Source organism: Antedon mediterranea, chromosome 11 (assembly GCF_964355755.1).
Source record: "Antedon mediterranea chromosome 11, ecAntMedi1.1, whole genome shotgun sequence".
NCBI lineage: Eukaryota > Metazoa > Echinodermata > Crinoidea > Comatulida > Antedonidae > Antedon > Antedon mediterranea.
In genome coordinates this window covers 93,490-121,088 of record NC_092680.1, presented here as the reverse complement: position 1 = coordinate 121,088, position 27,599 = coordinate 93,490, and the positions used below count along the sequence as shown (strand labels likewise).

The following is a 27,599-nucleotide window of genomic DNA, read 5'->3' as shown; positions in this document are numbered from 1 at the left end:
GTTTATTTATTAAATAAAAAATATTATAACAATATAGACATTTCAGAATGAAGAAGTAATAACGAGAAATTAAAAAAATAAAATTTCATATACATTTTAGGGTAAATTCATGGAAAGTCTGTTTTTTAGCAGCTTAGGGAAGCTCATTAATATTCATGAGATATTCACAAAATCACGTCACCAGTGGATTCCAAACTCGCGACGTCATGTACGTTGTGTTTGTCAACTAATTTACATCTCTCTCCCCTGTCAAACGACGACCACCATTGTGATCATTGTGAAATACATTTTTTGTAGATTTTCTAAGCTAGGCCTAAAGTGTAATAATAACAGTAGTAGCATATATTTATTTGACATTTAATGAAATACAAAATTTAGTACAGATACGGAGTCATAAATTATACTATTTTTATACCTCTATAGTACAGATCGTATTATCGGCTTCACGTACAATACTACTCTAGGCCTAGCCTAATAATAATATGGGCGAGAGCCATTCTGACTAGGGATTCCATGCCACGATGGCTACGTTAAAACAATGGGGCCCATGGGCCTAGCTAGCCTACTAGGCCTACTAGACGATTGGCCCATAAATAACAAAACCCATCCTATCAACCAAACTCCTAAACAATCTAAACCTAAAACATTCTACAAAATCGGCTGTAAATATTGAAGCAAAACAAGGTCCGATCGCCGTCCACACGTATGGTGTCCCGATCGTCTAAGTAGGCCTAAAATAAATAGGTTTAGTTTACTCTCCAAAAAAGCGGATACTCATGCATCAAGCAAGTAGACCAGGTAGTAGGAAGGAGACCTAGCCGATCCGGCCCAGTTAAAAATTGAGCTAGCTAGTGTAGTAGACCCTATGCGAATTGATACTACCAGGCCTTTTACTATAGGCTGCACTACACAAATATTCCAACTCTCTCATTCGAGCTATATTATCTATACCATTCCGGTAGGTCGAGTCGACCTTCAATCAAATACTGTACATCGTTCATGTTGTGATTATAGACGGGGTATACTCGACCCGACCAGTTTGGTATTGTTGTATCTGCTTATCACGTGACGATGCCAGGCATGGGCAGCAGAGAGCACGTGTATCGTCGTCTCGCTCGATCCTCAGCAGGAATGTACAGTATACGTTACGCTTCATTGATTTTGATTTTTCCCTAAGTCGGTGCGAAAATCGGCAAACGTAAAGTGCAAACATATCTAATTTTTCACTGTTTTGATGAATTTTCATAAAAAATTGACTTTATAAATGGGAAGACCGACTAAAATTACATCAGATAAGTATAATTTTACAAAAGTAATTGATATGGTTTATGATAACGAGTCGTCGGAAGATGGACCATTTCACGAATTTCCTATTTTGTAACCACAGTGTGATTTTGCCGTAGCTGCACTTGTAATCTGGCCTGATTTCACAGCCTTCGTTCTGCTTCACTGGGCGCTTATATAAATTGAAACTTTTACCGTTCAAGAGACAAACAAATATATTTTACATTTTTTACTATTCATTTTAAACCCGGAACCCCCCTTTAAGTTTACCAAATTTAGGCGTGTTGTAAATCGCACTCCTCAAGCGCAGTTTAGGAGTGTGTTAGGTGAGTGATCACTCTCACTCGCCTTAAAAGACAAGGCCTGCGTAAATATTTTATAAATGACCGAATCTTTCATTGTAATGTAACCCACTAAACTGAACTTTTATTGTATCTCTTTTAAATCAGAGGCACAGTCTGAATGAGATGTGCTGATTTAAACAATTATTTGTGATTAAGCATAGAAGACTTTTAAACATATTTTGAAAAACCATTTTCTAATAAAAATACTACTACTAATTTGTAATATTGTTAAAAGGTGAAAAATTAGCTAATATTTGTTGGTGGTATATTTGGGGGAAAATCATTATTGCTATTACTAATCATGACATCATTTGATTAGATTGTGACAAATTTGATTTTCATCAGCATATTGTTGTTATCCTAGTTCTATGATGAAAACTGTAGTAGTAGTCTACTGTATTTATTTTGTTTTATGTACAGTTTTAGTAAAAATGCATTAATACCATCCTAGTATAAATGGGCTTTTAGAGTTAAAAAACAATCATCATCAATAATGGTACAGAATAAATAAAAGAAAAAATTAAAATGGATGGTTTCTATTGCCTACAGGCAGCATGTCATAAATATTATGCATTTGAATGCTGCTATTTTGCTGTTTACATGCTCATCATTACTGGCATGTACAGTACTTTAATTGTCTGTAATTAATCAATGAATCTTTAATTGTTTGTAAGATACTCTACAGAATATTTAAATGCAGCTAATGAACAAAGCCTTTAATCATGATTTATTCAATCAAGTATCACAGTTTCCATTCTATTTGTAATGATTTACTATACCACTGCACTTTAGTAGTATCTAGTAAACATTATAAAATATGGTAATAAAGTACGTATTTACTATTAAGTGGTTGATTGTCTTAAAATGTAGGCCTACACTTAACATAAGTCTGTATTAAACTACGTAATTAGTAACCATTTCTATGTAAAACAGAAAATAGTGATCTGTAAATCAATTACAATATTTTTCAGAAATTGGCCCAATATTGATTACATTTCTTGCCTTAACGCACGCAGCACAAGAGACATAATAAAGCTACCGAAAGTTTGAATTAAAAATGAATAAAAAGAAAACCACTACTGTATATTGAGAGGGTGTACAGTGGCGGCAATATTTTATACTGTATATTGAGAGGTTGTACAGTGGCGGCAATATTTTATACTGTATATTGAGAGGGTGTAGTGGCGGCAATATTTTATACTGTATATTGAGAGGGTGTACAGTGGCGGCGGCAATATTTTATACTGTATATTGAGAGGGTGTACAGTGGCGGCAATATTTTATACTGTATATTGAGAGGGTGTACAGTGGCGGCAATATTTTATACTGTATATTGAGAGGGTGTACAGTGGCGGTAATATTTTATACTGTATATTGAGAGGGTGTACAGTGGCGGCAATATTTTATATTGTATATTGAGAGGGTGTACAGTGGCGGCAATACTTTATACTGTATATTGAGAGGGTGTACAGTGGCGGCGGCAATATTTTAAACAGTCATTTCTTCTACAGTATTCTATACCCAGTACAAACAACAATTTTTTAACAAATATTTATAATAATGTAGACACTTTGTAATTTGTTCTTGAGCTATGGAGAATGTTGTACTCTGTATTTCTTTTTATTGAAATAAAAGATAAAATAAAGTAAAATAATCATGATTTAATTTGCTATCATCATTCATTTGTTATTCTTTATTATCAATGATAAATGATAGTATACAGTACAATTTTGTAAATAGAGTTGATCAATGATACTAGCATTAGCAAATAGCTTCAAACAGCTACCAAAACTGGAAATACCCATGCTCATACACTATAAAATGTCATATTTCAATGTAATTTTTTTAATGATTAAAAAGAATTTAGGACTTTTTGGACCCAAAAAGTCTTGGAACAGGAGTCAACTGAACTGTGTTCACTTGCATTTGGATCATTAATGACCAGTCTGATATGGCACATTTTATGGTAATACTACAAGTAGTACTACTAGTAGATTTGAGTCTAATTGGAAAATAATTGCAAGATACTGTCTTTTTTATTTCTTTGTGAATAATTCATAGGCATTAGGCCTATCACTTTGTATTTATTTACTTTCTACCCTGGGAGAGGTGCGTCATTTACAAATAATTACTGACGGAAGGGTTTCGTAAAAAAACTAGAAAGGTACGTCACATCAATGAACGATAGTGTGCAAGGTATGACGCACCTCTCGGGAGTTGTATAGTCGGTCATACAATTGACAAGTGCATTTAGGCCCTAGTTAGGCCTTTATTATATTTATAATAAAGGCAAACTTAGTTAGGGCCTCTCTAGTCTAGTCCTACATACAGTACAGTAGGCCTAGTTAGTTTACTACCATTATTATATTTCTAGCTTTATTTAACATAAACTCTCTGACCACCAAAATAATATGTTTACTAATACAACTAGCCCTAGTAGTAGTAGTATTAGGGCTACTACTAGGCCTAGTATTGACTCGCACAGTATCCTAGGCCTAGTAGTAGTATAGCTTAGCCGGGCCCTAGCAGTGTAGTGGGTAGAAGGAAGGGGAGAAGACGGTCTAATAATAAATCTGTTAACCTTCCATCAGTATTTCATAATAGAACAACTTAAAAATACATTTATCAATAAAACAGTAATATTTAAAATACGCACCAAATATTGATGTATACATTCACTGGTTGCATTTGAATTAAAGTGCCACCGTTTAGCTGTATTTAGGCACAATATTCCAGCCTTTATTATGGCTTCTCATAAACATTCGCGATAAACATTCGCGATAGGAGAGGAGAATATAAAAATGTCGACGATGGGATTAATTCTCTCAGCTCTGCAAAGATACTATAGCGCCACCACACCGCTATAATTGCAGGATACGATTTTCTCATCGGAAAAACCTATAATAGCACCACCAGGCGTTGGCGGAAAAGATCAAATATTAATTAGTTTAGGCCTTCCTAATAATTTTATAAAGAAATTGGCGTACTTTTAGATTTAGTCTGTACTTCTGATCAAAGCAGTGAAAAAATGCTTTGAAATTGTTCAAATGAATTTATATTGAATTCATCATGGTTCTAAGGTCTAAGATCAGATTGAAAAAGGAGAATATCATAAGCCGATCTGCTGGTATGCATTATTTAACTTATCGAAATAAGAAGCTGCATGGCAATCAATAATCTTCAAAATTTCAATTTAGAAAAATTACAATTTAAGTTGAACGTGTTCACAAAATTCCAGGAGAGACGCGCCAGGAGGACGATTGATTGTTCTATAGGCTACCAAAGATAGACGATCTAATATTAATATGATCAACTGAACAAAAACCAAACTTCCAACAACCTAAGAGGGCGCCCTGCAATATCGGGCAAGACATTTTTTATTTTACTTTATATTAATTATTATACTGTACACACAAAAATTTGTATTTTTATATATATTTTATATATCATTTTGTAGGATATTTAGCGTAATACTTACATGTTTAATCTATGAATTATTAAATGAAGGACAACATTCTAACCACTTAAAGTGCTGCTAATTATAAAAATAAAGATAGTTTTCGCGTCGGAGGATATTTAGTAATCAGTACAATGAGTTACTGTATTGAATGTAAACATATTGCTTTATTTAGATTTTCTGAATAGCTGCAGGTTCTACTGTAACTGTAGGCTTAGTCGTTGAGTTCTTGTTAACTTCTTTGGATTCGGCGGCGAGACCATTCGTCATTACTGATGGAGGTTTCGAAAGTCTATCAGTTGACTGCAATAAAAATATAATTATTATTTACGTGAATACCTTAGATAGAACAGACTTTTAGAGGTTTAGCTCTCACTAGGGGACATAAGAGGACTAAGTGCAATTCACGTTGCAAGATAGATCGTGATTGGTCTAAATCTTGCGTTGCGCTTACGTCTGCGTTGCGTTATGTTTTAGGAAAATTCCCAGTTAATCCTCTCCTTTGTGATCTACCCCTGTCTTACCGCCTCCCTTCTTCCCTGATCTACCCCTGTAGTCTTACCGTAGGCAATGAGTAAGAATCTTGTTCTGCTTTCAATTGCGTTTCTATGTCACTTTCCGTCTCTCCTTCATTATATTCGTCACTGTCGGTTGATACGTTAGATGGTTGCTGTGGGCATAACGTGTAAATCGATTAAACTTGGAAAAAATGCCTTACAATGTAGGCCTAATACAGAAATCATAAACTTTTTTGTTATTTTTTTTTAAGCGTTTTCTTTGTGAATTTTTTTATTTATTTCTGTTTTCCTTATTTATAGACGTCTGACTCTGCGACCCTCACCATGGTAAATGTGCCCTTTAGATAAATTACGGTATAGGCTACTTAGATCACTTCACTATGTTCACTATACTTACGACGTAGTCTTCATCTTCACCGGATTTGTAGTTTTCTACAACATACTCTAATTCATCAGCAACATCAGAATAATCTCTCTTTGTTCCTCGATCATTCGAAGATTTTACAGGACTTGTATCCACACTTTCTATAAATAGAATTGATTGTATTACTGTTACTCAACTGGGATAGATACTGTAGGATAAAGTTACCCAAAACATGAAACAAAGATAAAATACAATTTTGCCAAAAAAATCTCCATAAATGATTAAACAGAAATCTGACCCTTCTAACCATTCAAGACAACGGGCTTTATGTGACAATGTTTCTTTAAATCAAGGTTTTACCAGTAAATTATAATTTTATTTATACATTTTTTTAAATAAAAAGTTCTATTATCCGACAATAAAAACGGTTTTGTAAATTGTTTGTTTTGGGCGTGGGCGGGTGTGAAAATATATCTTTAAATATGACATCAAAAATAGAACACGTCAACAATAGCGTTGTACGTCTTATTAAAACGGAACAAGTGACGTGTAGCTTAAATGTTGTGTGTAAACGTCGTCGTCAGATAAGCATACCATTTCCCGTGATGTGAAGTAGCTTACGAATTTGATGTTCGTCAATCACACCAATCATCATCAACATCGACTTTAAAGGTGAAAGAGCATTTACGATTCTTCGAACCAACGAGTTACTATAATGTCGCCTCGCTGTTAACTTTCGTCTTCCTTCGATCTCCTTTCGTTTCTCTGGATCCAACGATTTGTCAAAGTTCTTAAGCCAATTGTAAACGCCCTTAAGCACCATATTCTTTAAAAAAAAAAGAAAATTATGATAAATTAATATTAATAAAAAATAATAAAAAAATTATTATGATATCCTTAGTATGTCTCCAAATGTATAAGTATAAATCTTGGAACAAAATGAATACCTTGAAACTGAATAGACAACAGAAAGATGAGTAAAACAGTCACTGAAAACATTGAAGCTATCTTGTTATTAAAAAAACTACAAGTTTTTTGCGTCACATTGCCAAGTAACAAACAATGTACTGGTGGCGTTCCAGGCTGACAGTTGTCAGAGCCATATATATATAAAGAGTTACGACATTAGATTATAGTCACGTGATATGCAGATTAAAATGGTCAAACTTTCCTGCATTAATGCATGTAAAGTATAGGACCAACAAAATATTTTCAACTTTTTCTTATATTTAAAAAAATGTAATTGCACATTTCACGATGAAATATCAATGTGCACAGCGTACAGAAGTACTTGTGGCAAAGAATATTGCGCGCGCGTGCGCTAGTACATTATAGCGTTCGATTGATTGATTTTGGAACAAAACATCCCATAACTACGTCCCATTAATAACAATTATCAAAGATGCAATTATGTACTATTTTCAATTAATAATGTATGCTTTGATGACTAAATAAAATAATAAAGTTTCGTGGATATATATTTGTTAATACACTGAAAGGGGTATGGACAATATTAAAATAATAATGGCAAATTATTAAAATAATAATGGCAAATTATTACAAATGAAATGATGAACGCGTCTCTGAATATTAATAATGTTGGCGGCGCAGTTTGTTCAAAAACACACAGAAAGCCATATACTGCATGAAAAGAGTTGTGAATTTGTGTGTTTTTTGTATTGTATCCTAACTTCCATGTAGGCCCTAGTATTTATTTTTTTGTTATTATGAAAAATATATATAAATTTTAACAAATCAATAACATTAATAAAATTAATTACTAAAATAAAAACGGAATCTAAGCGTTATTTCACGGACAACAAAATCTAAAAATAATGCATGGAACTACAGGAAAACGCTATACACAAGAAACGCGCGCGCCCTCAGCGTGTGAATTCTTTGACACAAAAATGGCTTCTAATCTTCAATGTCGTAACTCTTTATATATAAGGTGTTATGCGCGATTTGAACGATTTGCGCAATTTGAAATTGCGCAAAAAAATCCTTGCGCAATTTGAAATTGCGCAAAGAATTCTTGCGCAATTTTAAATTGCGCAAAGATTTTTTTGCGCAATTTCAAATTGCGCAATCAACTTGCGCAATTTCAAATTGCGCAAGAAAATCTTTGCGCAATTTTAAATTGCGCTGCACAATTTGTAAATTGCGCAAGATAGTTCTTGCGCAATATGACACCTTTGCGCAATTTGAAAACGAAGTGTAAATTTTCCCATACATGGCTAGGCTAGGCCTAGGCAGAGGAGTTTAAAATTTAGTATTTTATTATATAAATAAGACCATTTCAATGAAGATAATGTTTAATACTCACTTTTTAAGTTTTTAATATTAGTTTAAGCTAGGCCATGTAACCTAGTCAGTATCAATAGTCCAGACCCTAGCTAGGCTAGAGTAGTATAGCCGGCCGCCCGCGCCGCGCCCGCCTGGTGGAACACCACCGCTTCGTTTTCCTTCGTCGGTTCTTCGACGGTATGCTAACTTATAACAATATTTGCACTACTAAAATAAGGAAATGCGATATTTATCTTTAATTTTGAATCATTCTTAGAAATTACTATAAAAATATGGGTGTGCATGATTTCACAATCTGTCGAAAAACCTTGCGCAATTTGCAGATTACTTGCGCAATTTAATACGTTGCTTGCGCAATTTGAAACACATGTTTCAATTCAAATTGCGCAAGGATTTTTTTTGCGCAATTTCAAATTGCGCAAATCGTTCAAATCGCGCATAACATATGGCTCTGACACAGTTGTGCATTTTCCCGCACTTTTTTAACAGAGCAGACAAAACTTTCCAGCCATTGATGTACCGCGAGAGATTGCCGCTATTATATTTGCTCATTGGTTCGTAAAATAAATAAAAGGTAAAAATTGATATTATTAGGCCCAATGCATGATTGATGATAAAGTATATTATTAGTAAGTCATATATTTATTATTATTAATGTGGTTTTAGGGCTCCAGTCCAGATCTGTAGGTAGGCCTAGCCTAGCGCCTAGAGCCTAGCGTAGCGCCTAGCCTAACGCCTAGGCCTAGTAACACCATGGCCGAGTAATCTATCCAGGCCATTCCTCATTGTTGTCAATTTCTAGTAGTATAGCAATAGCATACAGTGTAACATACTACTATTAGGCCTAGTCTAGCCTAGGACCTACTCCCTATAGTTTAGGCCTAGCTAGGGGTCTAGCTAAATTCTAAATTGATGGGCTAGTTGTGACTATATTACGTTCATTCATGTACTGCCTAGGCCTAGCCTAGCCTACTACGAGTACTAGGCATAGGCCTGGATGTAGCATAAGCTAGGCTAGCTTATTATTAAAATTAATTATTAATTACTAGGCCAATTATGACAAGTTTGTGACAAGGTATAAAATTGTGAATTCTGGTCAATATAGACACCAGAGTAGAACAGTTTTTCTTGTCAACTTGAGAGGATTTTGTTTTCAGCAGTGTAGGCCTACAACAATTTGCAAAAGAGCGAGATACGATACCGAAACATAAAACGGTGTTGCAACAAGTCGCCTCATCCATTTGATTGGTTTGTAAATAAACGATGTAGTTTCGCATTCTTTTTTACTCTGTAAATATATAAAATTTTAAGATGACTATTCATGATTTATCTAATAAAATGTTAACTTTTTTACTATAAAATTATTCTGAAAATGGCTAACAAGTCTTGAACGACACCAAAATCATCTCTCGCTCTTCACTAGATGATTGATCAGATGGTAGATTTATAAAGCGCACCGTTTCACTATTCAATAGTTTTGTGTACCAGTTTAGGTTATCATATTATAGCAATCGGGAAACAAAGTAAGCATACCTTTAATCCCCAGAGTTCATCAATCGTCGCCTGTCTTCCTCCTGGCGTTGTTTCTCCATCAGTTTCGTCTGGTTCATTTTCATTATCTATTTCATCTTCTCTTTGATCTATCACATTAAGTGCAGACTCTGAGGCAGATACAGCAAGCTCCAGGCCAGAGAGTGCGAGTTGTCCGGGAAACGTCTGCACAAATACCTCCACTCCATTGTTTAGTGTCGTTTTAATATCTTGGCCGATCTTAAAAATATTGCGCGAGTTTTTTTAATACGAAAACAGACCGAAACTAGGAGGCCTTGGGACCAAAGTTCCGTTATTCGTAGTTTTACTTTACAGAAATGCTACCGAAATATTAATTTTACTATAGGCCTATAAATTGAATAAATAAATGGATTTGAAATTGGTTATTGGTTGTTGAAAGTGTCGATACGCACAACCTGCCCTATTTATTATTTTTTTAAGACCATACGATATTTACCTTATAAAGTGAAAAATTCATCTTACCTCTTCTGGTGTTTTTCTAACAATTTCAAAATTATTTTCAATAGCAAATAAAACGCCACAAGCAAGGTCATCTAGGACTTTTACTGAAAAAATAAAGCAGTTATATACTTTGTTTCCGTTTGGGAGAGTCGGTCGGCGCGCATTACCCTAATATGTGCCTATACAACAAATTTTGTATTCTGGCTGAGTTGTATTATACTTTTAAAATGCGAAACTATTAATAATAAAAATTGAATTATTTGTCACTATTTATAATATAGAATAAATACCGAATTTTATAATATAGAATAAAATTCTGTGGACATTTCTTCATATTTATTGCACCGAAATGACGGATGTATGAATATACACGGCGTGAAGTAATTGTGAATTCAGCTCATCACTATTTTGGTCGATTTTGTTGTGGTTTAACACTTCAAAAAAGAATATTAGTTTGTTATTTGAGACTAAATACCAACCTGGAAGCGAATTTGTGCAAGGTTTCACTTCTTTTAGGACACTTTGGCAGCTTCCTTCCATGATTCTTACACCAACACCAATAATAGGCGCCGCTTTAACACTGTCATACGCGTTGAATATATTTGAAGAAATGGCATTAATTACAGGCAAGGACCTAAAGAGCTCCCAGAAGGAATTAGTCCCCTTTTCAGGCCTATCAAGGCTCTGTGGGGTGTACGTCGGTGGACTACTGCTAACTGCTGGTTGAGACATGCTTTATGATAACAATTCACCGATCGTCACGTCTTGCATACAAATGAACGAATGTATTGTGAGGAATGAAATGAACGCGGTGACAACATTTGCATAATTAATCGAACATCCTGTTTTCTAATATGAATATTCATAGCTTTACTGAAGTAACCTATATAATATCGTATCACGATACTGTTGCTTTTCTCTAAACGACAAATATAATTTATTTCCGTAGGTATATTCGATTATAATGTTTAAAGTAAAAACATCTCAGCATACAGATAATCCTAGGGTCAAACTAGTATGTATAGTATGTATGTGGATTGAGATATAAAGGCATTTTCAACTAAATAATTTGATATACACTAATGGATAATTAATCACGCTGTGATATTTATGACAAAAGACCTAAGATGAAAAGCCTGCTACATGAATATAATATAGTTATGTCGAAATTTCGACATAGCAAAACAATTAAAAATAAAACTCTCGACATAGTATTTTTGTATTTTTTTCGATCCACCTGTATAAACTCATTTGCATAATAACACGGCATACCAAACGTCGATGAGATAATACAAATTCTCTTCTAAACACGTAACGAAGAGAAATATTTAATTTTTTTTTTCCTGATTAAATTGAGGGCGCTAACATAAAATTAAAAACTTAAAAAAATACAGGTGGCGAAAGCCACAAAAAAAAAAGATGTTAAATGTGCTCTCCCTGCCTCAGCACTAAGGCCCTGACACAGCCTTTTGGGGTCGTTTCCAGCACATCACCAGATGCACTGATGTTGTCGCCTCATGATCTGGTGGAAAGAGGGGCGTATTATTATGTGAACCCCAAACACAGTAGCTCGCATAGTTTTGAACAAGGTTAATATGATATTTATGACGTAATTATGAATTACGTAATACACGTATAAATAGACTATTATCAGCTGTTAAGTCATGTACTTTGTGGCATAACGGGTAATGCTCAGTTTTGAGTAGGCCTACTCTCAGTTCTAGATAGATTTGGTTCGAACCTCTACGGATATTTTTTGTATGAGATTTTTAATTTTAAGAGACATTTAAAGGGTTGAAAATGTCAGGCCTAGGCCTAAACAAGATTGAACCTTTTTTTAAAAAAAAATCAGAAACAAAGTTGTTATGCATTCTTTTTTCCCATTAAATAGACTATCATAAAACCTCGAAAAGAAGCCCATGATATTTATGACGTAATGATGAATTACGTAATACACGTATACATAGACTATTAAGGGAGTTTTCGCAAACTTACGAATACGATAACGAAAACGGATACACGTATTCGTTTTTCGTAAGCCAGTAAAAATCTGTTTCGCATGGCAACGAAATATTGGGGGCACCGTCCAAAATATGACTGCGGTAAATTTGAGCGAAGCGCAGGTACGTGTTGCTTGGTGCTTGGCTGCCTAGGCCTAGCGTAACATCAAAGCGAGTGAAGACTTTAAAAACTGCTATTTATCAAAATACCTGGCATTTTAGTAAATCCTTTTTCCACCCTTTAAATGTCTCTTAAAATAAATAATAAAAAATATTCATTATTTTAAATTTAAAAAAAAGTATCCGTAAAAGATTCGAACCCAATCTATCTAGAACTGAGAGTAGGCCCTACTTTGGGATGAGCAAAGACAATTTTGAAAAATAGAGCTGCTAGGTTCCCGGTCGAAAAAACTTTACATGATTTGAAATTATATGAAACAAACTAAGACTCACCAGGACAATAGAGCTTGTCCCCGGAAAGTGCACCTCTTCATTGAAATATGAAATTAAATATGAAGTCTCCAGTACTAGCTGTGTTATGGCCGCACCGTCCCAGAATAAATATGTTTTAAACAGTTAGTTTTTCTCCGTTCTTAAATGGGGTTAATTGACTGATGAAATCAATAGAACATTGTAAAGATGCTGATGTCTAGGACAAACTCGAAATTGGATCTAGGCCTTAGGCATATGAAGTCGAGTTCCCCACCTAAAATGTTGGAAGTCGCTCGACCTCTGGATAGTTGAAATGTTAACGTTATCATAACTATCAGGTTTTGCGTGCTCGCGCTGTTTGTATTTTATAATTTCGTTTTGTTGAGATTTAATCAGCATGGTTTTACCCCGAAACGTTCTTGTACTACTAACTTAGTCTCTCTCATTGTTACACATCTATTAATTGTCGATCATAGTGTGATGCTATATAATACCATAGTTACCAATTAGGCCTACTTATTATTACTTAATTTAAGAAGTTTGGTGTATCTGATAATCTTTCTAATCTTAGTATAATGATAGAGAGCAACTGGTAACTATAGAAGGTGCATTTTCTGGCTGGCTAATAGTAACATTTGGTGTTCGACAAGGTATAGGCCTACTTAGGGCATTTGATTTTTAACTTATTTATATATTACCTCCCTGCATATTCGCAATGCTTGCTTTTATACACAACACCACATAAACACAGTAAACAATAGTTAACATTTTATTGTGTATTTGATGCCACTACCGTGTCACCTTACCCTCAATAATGACATTCCTTAATTATTATTTGGCTTATTTATTATGTATTTGATGCCACTACTGTGATCCACCTTACCTTAAATAATGAAATTCCTTAATTATTAGTTGACCTTTTCGGGGGCAACTCATGTTACATGTTCGCTGTTCTAAACGGATTTACTTATTAACTTATTAAAATTAAGAAATGTTTGTAATTGGTTCTTGTGGACCTTGTCGATGTTCCTTTGTCTTGTGTTTTATGTATTCCAGTCTGTAAATCAAAAGCTCCTATTGATTGTGAATTGAAGTAAAATGTTAAAAAAATTAATAAATAACCAAATTTAATATTAAAAATAGATTATCAATCTGATGGCAAGACAATCCGAATTTCTATAAATAAGGTGTTCTTTTTTTTTTTTTTTTTTTTTTTTTTGCAGCTGGTCCCTCCATATTTAAAAGAAAGCGGCATACAACATAGTGATTCCAGATACAATTGTAACAGCGAGAATTAGTGTAACAAGATGTCTATAATGTTCATTCCTGTCTAAAAAAATCATGCAGCATCATATAATTTGAGAATGAGTGACGGCCTACCAATACCAAAGGTGCACACGTTTGTTTACAATCAGACATCTCAGCTTTATTGACATTATTATATACATTCTGTCGTTCAAAACGCTTCACCATTGCCACTGTCTTCAAATATTGGTATAAATGTAACATCCTCCATACTATTAAATCTAGTGCCTTCTGATGTAAAGTTGTAGTGAGGTAATTGGCTGTCCACACCACATGATTTGCCACCAAACTGAAGAAAATAACATTGTTGGTATCAAATAATTAAATAAACAGCATATAAATATAAGAGCAGGTCCGTGTATCAGAGCAAATTAAATTATGAATGGTTAAAGGTCAATTAAAGGCCAATATTAAGGGCCAATTTACACAGGCGAGTGCGGTAACGGAAAGCGCAACGCAATGACGTAAGCCGCAACGTAAGCGAATTAACCAATAAAAGCGATGGATTATTCCAACTGTTGCTCGTTCTTTTAACAGAGTTAAGTGAGTTGGCCATTACACAACATCTTCTGGTAATGTATGATTATCTAATACAGAACGTATAAGTTTGCATTGTCTCCTATGGCATCATCAAGACATGCAACAACATACGTACTTTAACGCGCGCGTGGGGGTTTGATGAGTGATACCATGGATTATTTCATTCATGGTGATAATACTGCTGAATACGAACACAGCCGAGGTTCGCTTACCTGCGAACTTGTTTCCATGAATGGAGTATATTCTACTACATTAAACGTCTGACCAGTACTTTCCTCATCATATGTCTCCTCACTAATACTGTATTTTTGGCGAGATTCTAGTATACGTAATTCATAGTTATCTATTTCCGATTTCTTGTTCTTCATAATTTCCGGCATTGTATCTTCCTGAAAAATCCACACAAACATATATTGATAACATTTTTAGATTTTAGAATCATATTCGGGTTAAATAAGCATACGTGCTATTAAGGACCAGTGTGGAACACATAACACAATGTATCCTTGCTTGTTTTCAACGAAAATATCCGAAACATAAACTAAGGCTGACTGACGGACAGACAGACATACCAACAAAATGAAACAATCCTTATAGTGTTAATCAAATCAGCGCTAACATTTTTTTTACAATGCCAGTGCCTATGAATTCATAGTTTAGTACAAATTCAGAATTCAGCGCAAGTTCCTACGATATTGTATCATTTTGAATACCTCTTCATTTTTTCCCTTTTCTGATAACTTTAAATATAGATTTGAATCATTTGTGACGAACTCTAAGACTGTATCGAATTGGTGGTATAACATTTTAAACGTTGGTCGCTTCTTGGGAAGTTCATGCCAACACGACGTCATTATTTTGTATCTATAGAAATAATATAAATAATAATTAGAACTGTCAAACCTCAATTTCTAGATATTGTCAATTACAGTGATGATGAGTATGATGATGATGATTATGATGATGATAATTATGACGATGATGCACTTACGCAGTTGAGGGACAATGTTCAGGTCTGTGCATTCGATAGCCACGCTGAAGAAGTTGAGGTAGAGTTCCTATTATGATTCCTGGATACGGTGACTTTCCAAATGTGAATATTTCATATAATAAAATACCAAATGACCATCTGTGATAAAAAAAAAAGGTATATAATGTACTGTACCTTATTTACCGGGCCTACATTGGTTGTTAAATGTACTGTACCTTATGTACTGGGCCTACATTTGTTGTTAAATGTACTGTACCTTATGTACCGGGCCTACATTGGTTGTTAAATGTACTGTACCTTATGTACTGGGCCTACATTGGTTGTTAAATGTACTGTACCTTATGTACCGGGCCTACATTTGTTGTTAAATGTAATAATGTACTTTATGTACCGGGCCTACATTGGTTGTTAAATGTACTAATGTACCTTATGTACCGGGCCTACATTGGTTGTTAAATGTACTGTACCTTATGTACCGGGCCTACATTTGTTGTTAAATGTAATAATGTACTTTATGTACCGGGACTATATTGGTTGTTAAATGTAATAATGTACTTTATGTACCGGGCCTACATTTGTTGTTAAATGTAATAATGTACTTTATGTACCGGGCCTACATTGGTTGTTAAATGTACTGTACCTTATGTACCGGGCCTATATTGGTTGTTAAATGTACTGTACCTTATGTACCGGGCCTATATTGGTTGTTAAATGTACTGTACCTTATGTACCGGGCCTATATTGGTTGTTAAATGTACTAATGTACCTTATGTACCGGGCCTATATTGGTTGTTAAATGTACCTTATGTACCGGGCTACATTGGTTGTTAAATGTACTGTACCTTATGTACCAGGCCTACATTGGTTGTTAAATGTAGCTTATGTACCGGGCCTACCTTGGTTGTTAAATGTAATAATGTACCTTATGTACCGGGCCTACCTTGGTTGTTAAATTTACTGTACCTTATGTACCGGGCCTACATTGGTTGTTAAATGTACGAGTGAAGACACGTCGATTGCGCTGACCAGGTCGGTAGTACCCAATCGAAAGCTCCCTACTATATTGCATCCCCACTTTCTTAGATACGATGACATTTTTTGTCTTACAGAATTATTTATGATTAATGTATTCCAACCTACACGTCACTCATAGGTGTCATGTAATGCTCTAGCAGTGTTTCCAAACTATACCACTTTACTGGAACTTCTCCGTCTTTTAATCTTAGATATCCTTTCTCATATGTATCTTGTCCCAAGCCAAAATCACCAATCTTCACTAGAAGTCCTTTGCCTATAAGAACATTTCGAGCGGCCAGGTCTCCGTGTACTATTCTCAAGCTGGAAATATATTCCTAACGAAAAAATTGAAATGCAACACTATATACAGTACTAAAAAGTATAAGAATGAATAATAACTTATGAACACAATAAATGATATCGTTCATTTTGGGTTAAATTAGTATTTTCAATTGATTTCAAGACCACAGAAGTTTCAGATAGATTGTGTCTAAGTTTGTGTAGTCGGTAACCGGGTCATAATTACTCGCCATTCCTTTAGCGATCTGTCTACTAATGCTAAACAAATCTTTCAGATAGATTTTGTCTAAGTTTGTGTAGTCGGTAACCGGGTCATAATTACTCGCCATTCCTTTAGCGATCTGTCTACTAATGCTAAACAAATCTTTCAGATAGATTTTGTCTAAGTTTGTGTAGTCGGTAACCAGGTCATAATTACTCACCATTCCTTTAGCGATCTGTCTACTAATGCTAAACAAATCTTTCAGATAGATTTTGTCTAAGTTTGTGTAGTCGGTAACCGGGTCATAATTACTCGCCATTCCTTTAGCGATCTGTCTACTAATGCTAAACAAATCTTTCAGATAGATTTTGTCTAAGTTTGTGTAGTCGGTAACCAGGTCATAATTACTCGCCATTCCTTTAGCGATCTGTCTACTAATGCTAAACAAATCTTTCAGATAGATTTTGTCTAAGTTTGTGTAGTCGGTAACCAGGTCATAATTACTCGCCATTCCTTTAGCGATCTGTCTACTAATGCTAAACAAATCTTTCAGATAGATTTTGTCTAAGTTTGTGTAGTCGGTAACCGGGTCATAATTACTCGCCATTCCTTTAGCGATCTGTCTACTAATGCTAAACAAATCTTTCAGATAGATTTTGTCTAAGTTTGTGTAGTCGGTAACCAGGTCATAATTACTCGCCATTCCTTTAGCGATCTGTCTACTAATGCTAAACAAATCTTTCAGATAGATTTTGTCTAAGTGTGTGTAGTCAGTAACCGGGTCATAATTACTCGCCATTCCTTTAGCGATCTGTCTACTAATGCTAAACAAATCTTTCAGATAGATTTTGTCTAAGTGTGTGTAGTCGGTAACCGGGTCATAATTACTCGCCATTCCTTTAGCGATCTGTCTACTAATGCTAAACAAATCTTTCAGATAGATTTTGTCTAAGTGTGTGTAGTCGGTAACCGGGTCATAATTACTCGCCATTCCTTTAGCGATCTGTCTACTAATGCTAAACAAATCTTTCAGATAGATTTTGTCTAAGTTTGTGTAGTCGGTAACCGGGTCATAATTACTCGCCATTCCTTTAGCGATCTGTCTACTAATGCTAAACAAATCTTTCAGATAGATTGTGTCTAAGTTTGTGTAGTCGGTAACCGGGTCATAATTACTCGCCATTCCTTTAGCGATCTGTCTACTAATGCTAAACAAATCTTTCAGATAGATTTTGTCTAAGTTTGTGTAGTCGGTAACCGGGTCATAATTACTCGCCATTCCTTTAGCGATCTGTCTACTAATGCTAAACAAATCTTTCAGATAGATTTTGTCTAAGTGTGTGTAGTCGGTAACCGGGTCATAATTACTCACCATTCCTTTAGCGATCTGTCTACTAATGCTAAACAAATCTTTCAGATAGATTTTGTCTAAGTTTGTGTAGTCGGTAACCGGGTCATAATTACTCGCCATTCCTTTAGCGATCTGTCTACTAATGCTAAACAAATCTTTCAGATAGATTTTGTCTAAGTTTGTGTAGTCAGTAACCGGGTCATAATTACTCGCCATTCCTTTAGCGATCTGTCTACTAATGCTAAACAAATCTTTCAGATAGATTTTGTCTAAGTTTGTGTAGTCAGTAACCGGGTCATAATTACTCACCATTCCTTTAGCGATCTGTCTACTAATGCTAAACAAATCTTTCAGATAGATTTTGTCTAAGTTTGTGTAGTCGGTAACCAGGTCATAATTACTCACCATTCCTTTAGCGATCTGTCTACTAATGCTAAACAAATCTTTCAGATAGATTTTGTCTAAGTTTGTGTAGTCGGTAACCGGGTCATAATTACTCGCCATTCCTTTAGCGATCTGTCTACTAATGCTAAACAAATCTTTCAGATAGATTTTGTCTAAGTTTGTGTAGTCGGTAACCAGGTCATAATTACTCACCATTCCTTTAGCGATCTGTCTACTAATGCTAAACAAATCTTTCAGATAGATTTTGTCTAAGTTTGTGTAGTCGGTAACCGGGTCATAATTACTCGCCATTCCTTTAGCGATCTGTCTACTAATGCTAAACAAATCTTTCAGATAGATTTTGTCTAAGTTTGTGTAGTCGGTAACCAGGTCATAATTACTCACCATTCCTTTAGCGATCTGTCTACTAATGCTAAACAAATCTTTCAGATAGATTTTGTCTAAGTTTGTGTAGTCAGTAACCGGGTCATAATTACTCACCATTCCTTTAGCGATCTGTCTACTAATGCTAAACAAATCTTTGATATAGATTTTGTCTAAGTTTGTGTAGTCAGTAACCGGGTCATAATTACTCGCCATTCCTTTAGCGATCTGTCTACTAATGCTAAACAAATCTTTCAGATAGATTTTGTCTAAGTTTGTGTAGTCGGTAACCGGGTCATAATTACTCACCATTCCTTTAGCAATCTGTCTACTAATGCTAAACAAATCTTTTAATCTCAAATCATAAATCTCGTCAGTAAATACACCTTTCTGTTGCATCTGAATAATACAATTTAATGTGATTTAATAATTAATAACATAAAATCAATCAAGTACGAAATGATTACGTACAGAAATTTTAAAACTCAAAAAACTAATCTATAAATAAAATCAACGTTGTCAAGTGAATTATGAATTTCAATCTGTGTCACTGGAGGGCAGAGCAAAAGCTGATACAAAAGAAAAGCAACAAAAAACTCAAAAACTAGATGGATTCTGTCATTTATTGAATCGAAAAAGATTGAAACAAATGGGAATCCGCATGAGAATAATATTTACATTACAAATCAAGTTATTTGTATTTTTAAAACTTAACAAGGTACGGTAAATCTATAAGCACAATCAACGTCTGTACACAAAATGCTCGTGTGCACTTTAAAAGATCCTAGTACATCTTTCAAGACAAGGCAGGTTATCCCAATGTACTAGTTTACAAAGCCACTGTCACACAGCCATTAAAGTAGGTGTTGAAGGCGGCAGCTAAACATTTTAGTAACTATACTAAAAAACTAAAACATCTATGTTTTGTACACGAGTTGTTTGACTTACCGTTGCACTTTTACGTAATAATTCTAACAGACAACCGTATTGCATTAGTGGGGTAATGATGTACATCGGATCCTTCGCAGTGCGACAACCAATTAGTTCTATAATATTAATATGTTTACCAATCTGTGCCATCAGTTGAATTTCTTTTTTAAAATCCATTTTCTCGGCTGCTGATGCAGTATCTAATGATGAGGAAATAAATATAGATACTATTGTACAAAACGTTGCAAATAGACAATTTATTATCAATATATTATGATGATTTTGATTTTAAATAGTATATATTAATTTAATAAGATGATAGGCATATGCCTACGATGATTTGAAATATCAATATATACCACAAATTCTATTTAATTTAAGGTATTGTAAGGATTACTGCATTGATATGTGCTATAATATTGTGACTGTCACAAAAAGGAAAACGGCCCCTATAATATCTTGTATTATTTTTTAGCTACAGTTGAAACTTGAACCTCTATGAGCGGCCAACTCCCGTTTAGCGGCCACCTCCCTTAACGGCCGCACTTTCAAAAGCCAGATTGTTCTTTCTATCTAATTAATGCATTTGATACCTCCCTTTAGCAGCCGCGGCCATTTTTTAAACTAAAAATTAGATTGTTAGTATGGTAAATTACCTCCCGTAAGCGGCCACTCGAAAAATTCGTAGACTTTTGAGAACAATAATACACTAAATTTTGATACTTATTGTGCTTTATATATCAGCTTTATTTCGAAGCGGTTAGATTAGATGACAAAACTACACAGATTTTGACCGACCATTTTCAAATGATAGAAGCTTTTAAAATTTGTCTGATAATCATAAATAATTCTACTGATCATAAACAATAAAATATAATTAGCTGGAGAATTTAGAGGCCCGTTGCGTTGAGAACGCCGAAAAACATCATGCATAGCCATAACAATGATTTTGTCCCTCTATCAGCAGTAGCAGAACCTCCCGAAAGCGGCAACTTTTCCCGGTCCCGAAGGTCGACGCTTGGTGAAGGTTCAACTGTATTATAAATGACCATACCCAACGGTGTCTTTATTGCAACAATGTGTAATCCATTTTCTTGCTTAAGTGGGCATGAATAAACCATTCCAAAGCGGCCGTTGCCGATTGGTTTTCTCTCATCCCATATCACATCCGTTTGGCTGGGTATTTCATAATTTTGAAAAACTGGATCAACGAATAGATAATCTATGATAAACATTATATTAGATTACGTTAGATTAGATTTATTATGATTAGTCGGGGTGTTAATATCTTACATCACATTTCTCATAACATTTTCTAAATATTTGATAAACGCATACTCTCATCTGCCAATTTTGTTGCTTTTTAAAGAAACTGTTAAATCTACTCCCTTTTATCCATGTATAATATATATAAACACAAGAGGCATGAACATTAATTCTAAACCGCCCGGTGATATACTGACATTTAATTAATTAATTTGAAACGATAAAGATGAGGAAATCTGTGAGAATGAGAAAAAGTCGCCCCAACCGAGACTCGAACTCGGACCGCCTGCTTGATATGCAGATGTCCTAACCATTAGACCACTGGGGCTTTCATGGTATTGTTCGAACTCGATTGGATAACGACTCTTTAACATTCTCGGCGTGGTACGGCGGAACAGCACTAGTCCTCAGTTGTACGCACGCGCAACAGAGATCAAATTGATACGCCCTCATCTTTCAGTATTTTTATTCACGAGGCGGGATCTCCGAAGAGATACTTTTATATATAGGCCTATAAACACAAGAGGCAAAGAACATTAATTCTAAACCGCCCGGTGATATACTGAAATTTAATTAATTAATTTGAAACGATAAAGATGAGGAAATCTGTGAGAATGAGAAAAAGTCGCCCCAACCGAGACTCGAACTCTCGTTTTGATTTAGCTTTTCGCTTTTATTTTGTATCTCTATTGAGATCCAGCCACTGATACCCACAGCATTGTCATTATTTTCAGTAATTTGCCTTTGGATTTATATATATATATATATATATATATATATATATATATATATATATATATATATATATATATATATATATATATATATATATATATATATATATATATATATATATATATATATAAACACATCAGGCAAAGAACATTAATTCTAAACCGCCCGGTTATGTACTGTAATTGATGACTAAATAAATGTGGAATAAATGTGGAAATATACTGAAATTATATATATATATATACATTTCGAAACCTGAGCTGCACTGACGAGATCTAATAAGATCGAAACAGTACTGTACATCAGATGTAATTTATGTATATATGAAAAGTATGTTATTATATGTCAACCAGAGCTATGCTCACTGAACCGTAAGAACGAGTTAGTCTCTACTTGTAGACATAGGAAAAAATTCTTACTAAATTGCAGATCCAAACAGTTTATCTAAAACAATAGGCTATTGTATACGACTTCCCGATGACTCACTTCTATCAAGCACTATGAGACAACTGTGTCACTTATGTTTTATATTTCACCTGAAGAGTGCGGCCAGCTACATGTTGGTCGTACGAAACAAATTTGTAGTGATTAAAACAATGAAGTAACCAAGTTTTCTGCTGTTATTTTATTTATATATATATATATATATATATATATATATATATATATATATATATATATAAATCCAAAGGCAAATTACTGAAAAAAATGACAATGCTGTGGGTATCAGTGGCTGGATCTCAATGGAGATACAAAAATAAAAAGCGAAAAGCTAAATCAAAACGATAAAGTAAACAGCCAGAAAAGTTAGCAGAGCTTTCGGGCAACACTAGCCCTTCATCAGTGCAAGTGAAGGAAATCCAAAGGCAAATTACTTAAAAAAATGACAATGCTGTGGGGTGTATCAGTGGCTGGATCTCAATGGAGATACAAAAATAAAAAGCTAAATCAAAACGATAAAGTAAACAGCCAGAAAAGTTAGCAGAGCTTTCGGGCAACACTAGCCCTTCATCAGTGCAAGTGAAGGAATTTGGATAACGTCATAGTATAAAGCTGGCAAGTGCTGCCTGGGTGGACAGGAATAAAAGAAATATAACAAAGGGAGCCAGGGTGGAGTCTGAATAAGAGTAGAATACAAAGAAGGTAGCTTGGTAGAGATATAAACAATTTTGGAATGAGACTAAAAAAAACAGCTTAAATGGTGGTTAATATTGAAACTTAAATTTTGGTAGTCAATAGAATAATTTTACCGATCTGGGAGTATGTTCCTAATGTTAAGTCCAAAAGGTTTTGTGGTTTTAAGTAGTAATTCCCAGTGGTTTTCTTTGTCTTTGCGAGTTTTGTCGCTCCATTTGACATCGTGGTCTATTGCAATAACTCTGAAATTTGCAGTCGAGTGACCAGCTGAATTAAAATGTTCGGCTACAGGTTGATCAAGCTTTAATGTTTTGATCTGATCTGATCTATGTTGTGTCATTCTCATACGGAGAGTGTTTTTTGTTTCTCCGACGTACTGTCTGCCACAAATATTACAGTATATGAAATAAATGACGTTTTTGGTTAGACAATTAATTGATTGTCTTATCCGAAAAATGCGGCCAGTTTGGTTACTCTCAAATTTTTCAGTAGAATCAACCAATGAACAAGTTTTGCAAGATTTGCCGCAAAGGTGACTGCCCAAATTTTGGCTGTCATGAGAGTTAATTTCACTCTTAAATTTGGATCTGACTAATATATCACGAAGGTTGGGAGGTCTACGAAATGCAATAATGGGTGGTTCTGGAAAAACAGTCCTGTGGACTGTAGAATGGGCATATGTTTTTCAATAATAGCCCGTAATGGAGGCAACCTAGGGTGGTAGGTTGTGACCAATGGCACTCTGGTCGATTTTTTTGGCTGACGTGGTTTGTACGTCAGTGTTTGACATCGAGGAATATCTTTTGCTTTCTTTATAGCAGTTTCGATGTATTCCTTCTTGTAATTTCTATTCCGGAGATGTCCGGTTAGTTCTTCGGTACGATTCTGAAAATCTAAATCTGAAGAACAGATACGTCTGATACGTAATGCTTGACTGTACGGTATGTTTTTAGTACAGTGTCGGGGGTGACAACTGCTAGGGAGCAGGTACATATTTTTATCCGTGGGTTTACGGAATAGGTCAGTTTTGAGTGTACCATTTTCTATGGTCACTATAGTGTCCAAAAAATCAACGCTACTAGAGGATTTGGTAGCTGTAAATTTGATAGTTGGGTGGGCTGAATAAATAATAAATAATGTATCTAAACCAAACAAGTGGTTTATTTGGTTGGAGGGACAGAAAATTGGCCTCAAATTGTCCCATAAATAAATTTGCAAAAGATGGCGCCATTTTTGTGCCCATCGCTGTGCCATGAATTTGAAGGTAATGGTCATTTCCAAAAATAAAATTGTTGTTGGTTAAAATCAACATGACCAGTTCTCGTAAATGAGCTTTAGTAGGCGTTTTGCCTGGAATTTGTATGTAATTTAAAATACATGCGTCGGCTCCTTCTTCGTGAGGGATATTAGTATGCAATGATGAAACATCTAATGTAGCCAGAACAGAATTATTAGGTAAATTTTGAATTTGGTTAATTTTGCGGATAAAGTCCGTGGAGTCCTGAATGTATGAAGGGAGATCAGTCACATATGGTCTTAGTAAATCATCCACATATTCAGAAATTTTCTCTGTAGCAGTGCCATTGCCCGAAATAATGGGTCTACCAGGATTGCCTGCTTTGTGGATTTTAGGTAGGAAATAAAATCTGCCTGGAACTGGATTGACCTGTGCCAAATGAGGTCCAATCTTAGGATCGATGGAGTGTTTTTTAACCATCACAGAAACAGATTTGGCCACCTTATCCGCAATTTCCGGGGTGGGATCCGTTGTAAGTTTACGATAATGAAGAGGATTGTTTAGCTGTCTTAAGGACTCCTCTTCATAAAATTTGATGTCCATGGCAACAGTGGCAGAACCTTTATCAGCGAGTTTAATGATAATATCATTACGCTGACGCAATTTGGCAATGGCCTGCCTTTCTTGTTTTGAGAGATTGTCACGTTTATCTGGACTCGGGACGTAGTTTTGTACATCCTCCTCAATAGCCTGAATAAATGTTTCTAAAGCTGGACAACGATTTTTAGGTGGATTCCAGGAACTTTTTGGTTTAAATTTGTTAGCGTTGCCTTCGTTTTGCGTGGTGCTGCTGTCTGAATCAGCAAAATGTTCACGTAATCGTAATCTTCTGGAGAAAGACTCCATATCCAAAGATAGTTGTTGTGCGCCGACCTGCCTTGATTTTGGGCATAATTTAAGTCCTCGGGAAAGAAGTTTTTTCTCTCCTTCAGAAAGTCGGCAATTAATTTCAACAACTGAATCAGAGGTGTTGCTCCGATTCTTGTTATAAGTCCGAACGAACCTTCTGCAGGGTTTCCTAAAAGCCCTAAAATCATCCGAAGGTAGAGTCATTTGTGTTGAAATGACCAAGTCTGCAGGTAGACCAAATCTGTGATGTCCCCTTCGGGCCATTGCCGTTGATTGCTTACGGCAATCATTGGCGATAATCCTGAGTTTGTTTTGAAACTCGGATGCAGGAAGTTCTCTTTTCAACTTCTTAGTTCTAGAGTGAATTTCAACGTCAGTGAGGATTTTGCGGCAATTGCCAATTTGGATCTCATTGAGTTGACAAGCATTTTTGTGAAGGACAGCGTTCCAACGAGAACGCATGTCATCATCTGCAAATCGAATACCCGGATGTGACATAAAATTGAAGTCCATTAGGGGCCGAATGTTTAGAACGATGTAAAATAAAAGTATGTAAATGGTGACGATACCTGACACGTTTCTCGGACAGGCGACGTAATTTGGTAAAGTTATCCAAAGTACCCTCCATAATATATATATCAACGGGCGGTTTCAAATTAATGTTCATTGCCTAATGTGTTTATATATATATATATATATATAAATGTTTCGATAACATCACCTCTCATTCTTCTCTGTTTCAAAGCAGTTAGTCCAAACTTACGCTACCTGATCTCAAACGGTAGGTAAATTCCGGAACAAACTTATTTACATTTATCTACAATTTACCCTGTTCCATATTTGCATCACTTTTTCCACTTCGATTACAGCAGTATATTTTAATTACAAATGAAAGTAATACTATTGTGATTAATAGTAAAACACCCGCACCAATAGCGTAATAAGTAAAGTCTGCAAAAGATAAAGTAATACTATTGTGATTAATAGTAAAACACCCGCACCAATAGCAGCGTAATAAGTAAAGTCTGCAAAAGATAAAGTAATACTATTGTGATTAATAGTAAAACACCCGCACCAATAGCAGCGTAATAAGTAAAGTCTGCAAAAGATAAAGTACTTGATTAGTTTAGAACTTAACACAATAATGAAGAAACATAACTATATGAAATTTGATGAAAGTGCTTTTTCTATATCAATTTAGAGTGTAGGCTATCCTTAAAATATTCTTATAAGGAAAGGAAACACAAAATCTAAACTCATATCTTAGTGACTACTCCATAAGGAAAATCCTGAAATGTGTTTGATAAATCTAACTGTAGTTATGACATTAGTAGGAATTCATGTCTGCACAAAGTCTGGTTTTGATCAAAGTCAAAATATTTCACACAAAAATGTACAAACTAAGAATTCCACAATGTCTCCTGCATAACGATTATAACACTCTCAGTGAAGATAAACACAATTAATCAATATTTCATAAAACAATTGTTTGATATTTGTAAATTAAATTACGTGACATCAACTAACCTGTTGATGTCCTGCACTCTTTACCAATTTGGCATGTTGTATTTCGAACAATAGTGCCATTGCAGTCTTCATGTGACTGACAAATACGGGTATATGTGGTGAGACCATCACAAGAACAATCGTCAACATCTAGTAAATTACAACAATGTGATAACTCAAGAAGATCAGTATTATAATCACAATTATTGTACAGGACTCTGTTCACGTCAAAATGTGTTGATAAACTTACATATAAATGTATCGAATGTAACTTTAAATGATCTTCCAGTTTGTTCCAATGTGCCTAGTGTTTCTTTAACGACTGGTTCAATCTGAACAATACAAAAGAAGTTGCTGTATAGGTGCATTGTTTGTTATTTCATAATTGCTCTATCTTGTATTGTTAAAAAGTTGCACACACAAAATAAAATAAACAAACATCTTACTTCTAATTGGTAAGTTTCATTCATACTTAAATCTGGAACTACTGCAACTTGTCGATTTCTCCAATTTGTTTGATTTTGAGTCTAAGAAGAGATTATTTAAAACTGACAGTTTGGAGTAGAAACATTAAGTAGAAACATTGTAAATAAAATATTACAAAACTTGATAGAAATTTGGTTTGATAACATATTTAACCAATTTTTTATTCAAACCCCACCAAAGATCATACGCATTATGTCTAA

At 34.8% G+C, this 27,599-nt stretch overlaps 3 protein-coding genes across 6 annotated transcripts in view; all 3 read right to left on the bottom strand.

The window, feature by feature from the left end:
* Positions 1–4,406, bottom strand: part of LOC140063148 (aryl hydrocarbon receptor nuclear translocator-like) — a 35,853-nt gene extending 31,447 nt beyond the window's left edge. For all 4 annotated transcript variants that reach the window (XM_072109602.1, XM_072109603.1, XM_072109604.1 and 1 more), the window contains exon 1: positions 4,285–4,406. The gene's annotated coding sequence lies outside the window, so the exon portion shown is untranslated. The remainder of the gene's footprint in view (positions 1–4,284) is intronic.
* A 477-nt stretch (positions 4,407–4,883) lies between these two features.
* On the bottom strand, positions 4,884–11,050 carry LOC140063151 (uncharacterized). The gene is made up of 8 exons (XM_072109607.1): positions 10,767–11,050; positions 10,309–10,391; positions 9,808–10,044; positions 9,476–9,562; positions 6,562–6,793; positions 6,001–6,128; positions 5,648–5,755; positions 4,884–5,388 (listed from the first exon to the last, which is right to left on the bottom strand). Exons 1-8 carry the CDS (start codon positions 11,017–11,019, stop codon positions 5,257–5,259), a joined length of 1,260 nt encoding a protein of 419 aa, XP_071965708.1. The 5' UTR covers positions 11,020–11,050; the 3' UTR covers positions 4,884–5,256.
* Positions 11,051–14,175: 3,125 nt separating this feature from the next.
* Positions 14,176–27,567, bottom strand: LOC140063149 (fibroblast growth factor receptor 1-A-like). Its single transcript, XM_072109606.1, has 12 exons — positions 27,360–27,567; positions 27,164–27,245; positions 26,935–27,063; positions 26,236–26,358; positions 21,178–21,345; positions 20,142–20,323; positions 19,503–19,592; positions 16,696–16,907; positions 15,556–15,693; positions 15,278–15,428; positions 14,777–14,953; positions 14,176–14,313 (listed from the first exon to the last, which is right to left on the bottom strand). Exons 1-12 carry the CDS (start codon positions 27,381–27,383, stop codon positions 14,176–14,178), a joined length of 1,614 nt encoding a protein of 537 aa, XP_071965707.1. The 5' UTR covers positions 27,384–27,567.
* Positions 27,568–27,599: the final 32 nt, after the last annotated feature.

What these genes read in the sequence shown, in the direction of transcription:
- LOC140063149 (XM_072109606.1), bottom strand. Translation starts at nt 27,383, where the DNA reads ATGAATGAAACTTACCAATTAGAA. An exon ending in TACATTCGATACATTTATAT is followed by an intron (nt 27,064 to 27,163) that starts GTAAGTTTATCA and finishes GTAATTTACTAG; the next exon opens with ATGTTGACGATTGTTCTTGT. An exon ending in TGCAATAAAGACACCGTTGG is followed by an intron (nt 20,324 to 21,177) that starts GTATGGTCATTT and finishes CCTCATCATTAG; the next exon opens with ATACTGCATCAGCAGCCGAG.
- LOC140063151 (XM_072109607.1), bottom strand. Translation starts at nt 11,019, where the DNA reads ATGTCTCAACCAGCAGTTAGCAGTAGTCCACCGACGTACACCCCACAG. An exon ending in CAACACCGTTTTATGTTTCG is followed by an intron (nt 6,794 to 9,475) that starts GTATCGTATCTC and finishes TTTTTTTTAAAG; the next exon opens with AATATGGTGCTTAAGGGCGT. An exon ending in GTGAAGATGAAGACTACGTC is followed by an intron (nt 5,756 to 6,000) that starts GTAAGTATAGTG and finishes TTATGCCCACAG; the next exon opens with CAACCATCTAACGTATCAAC.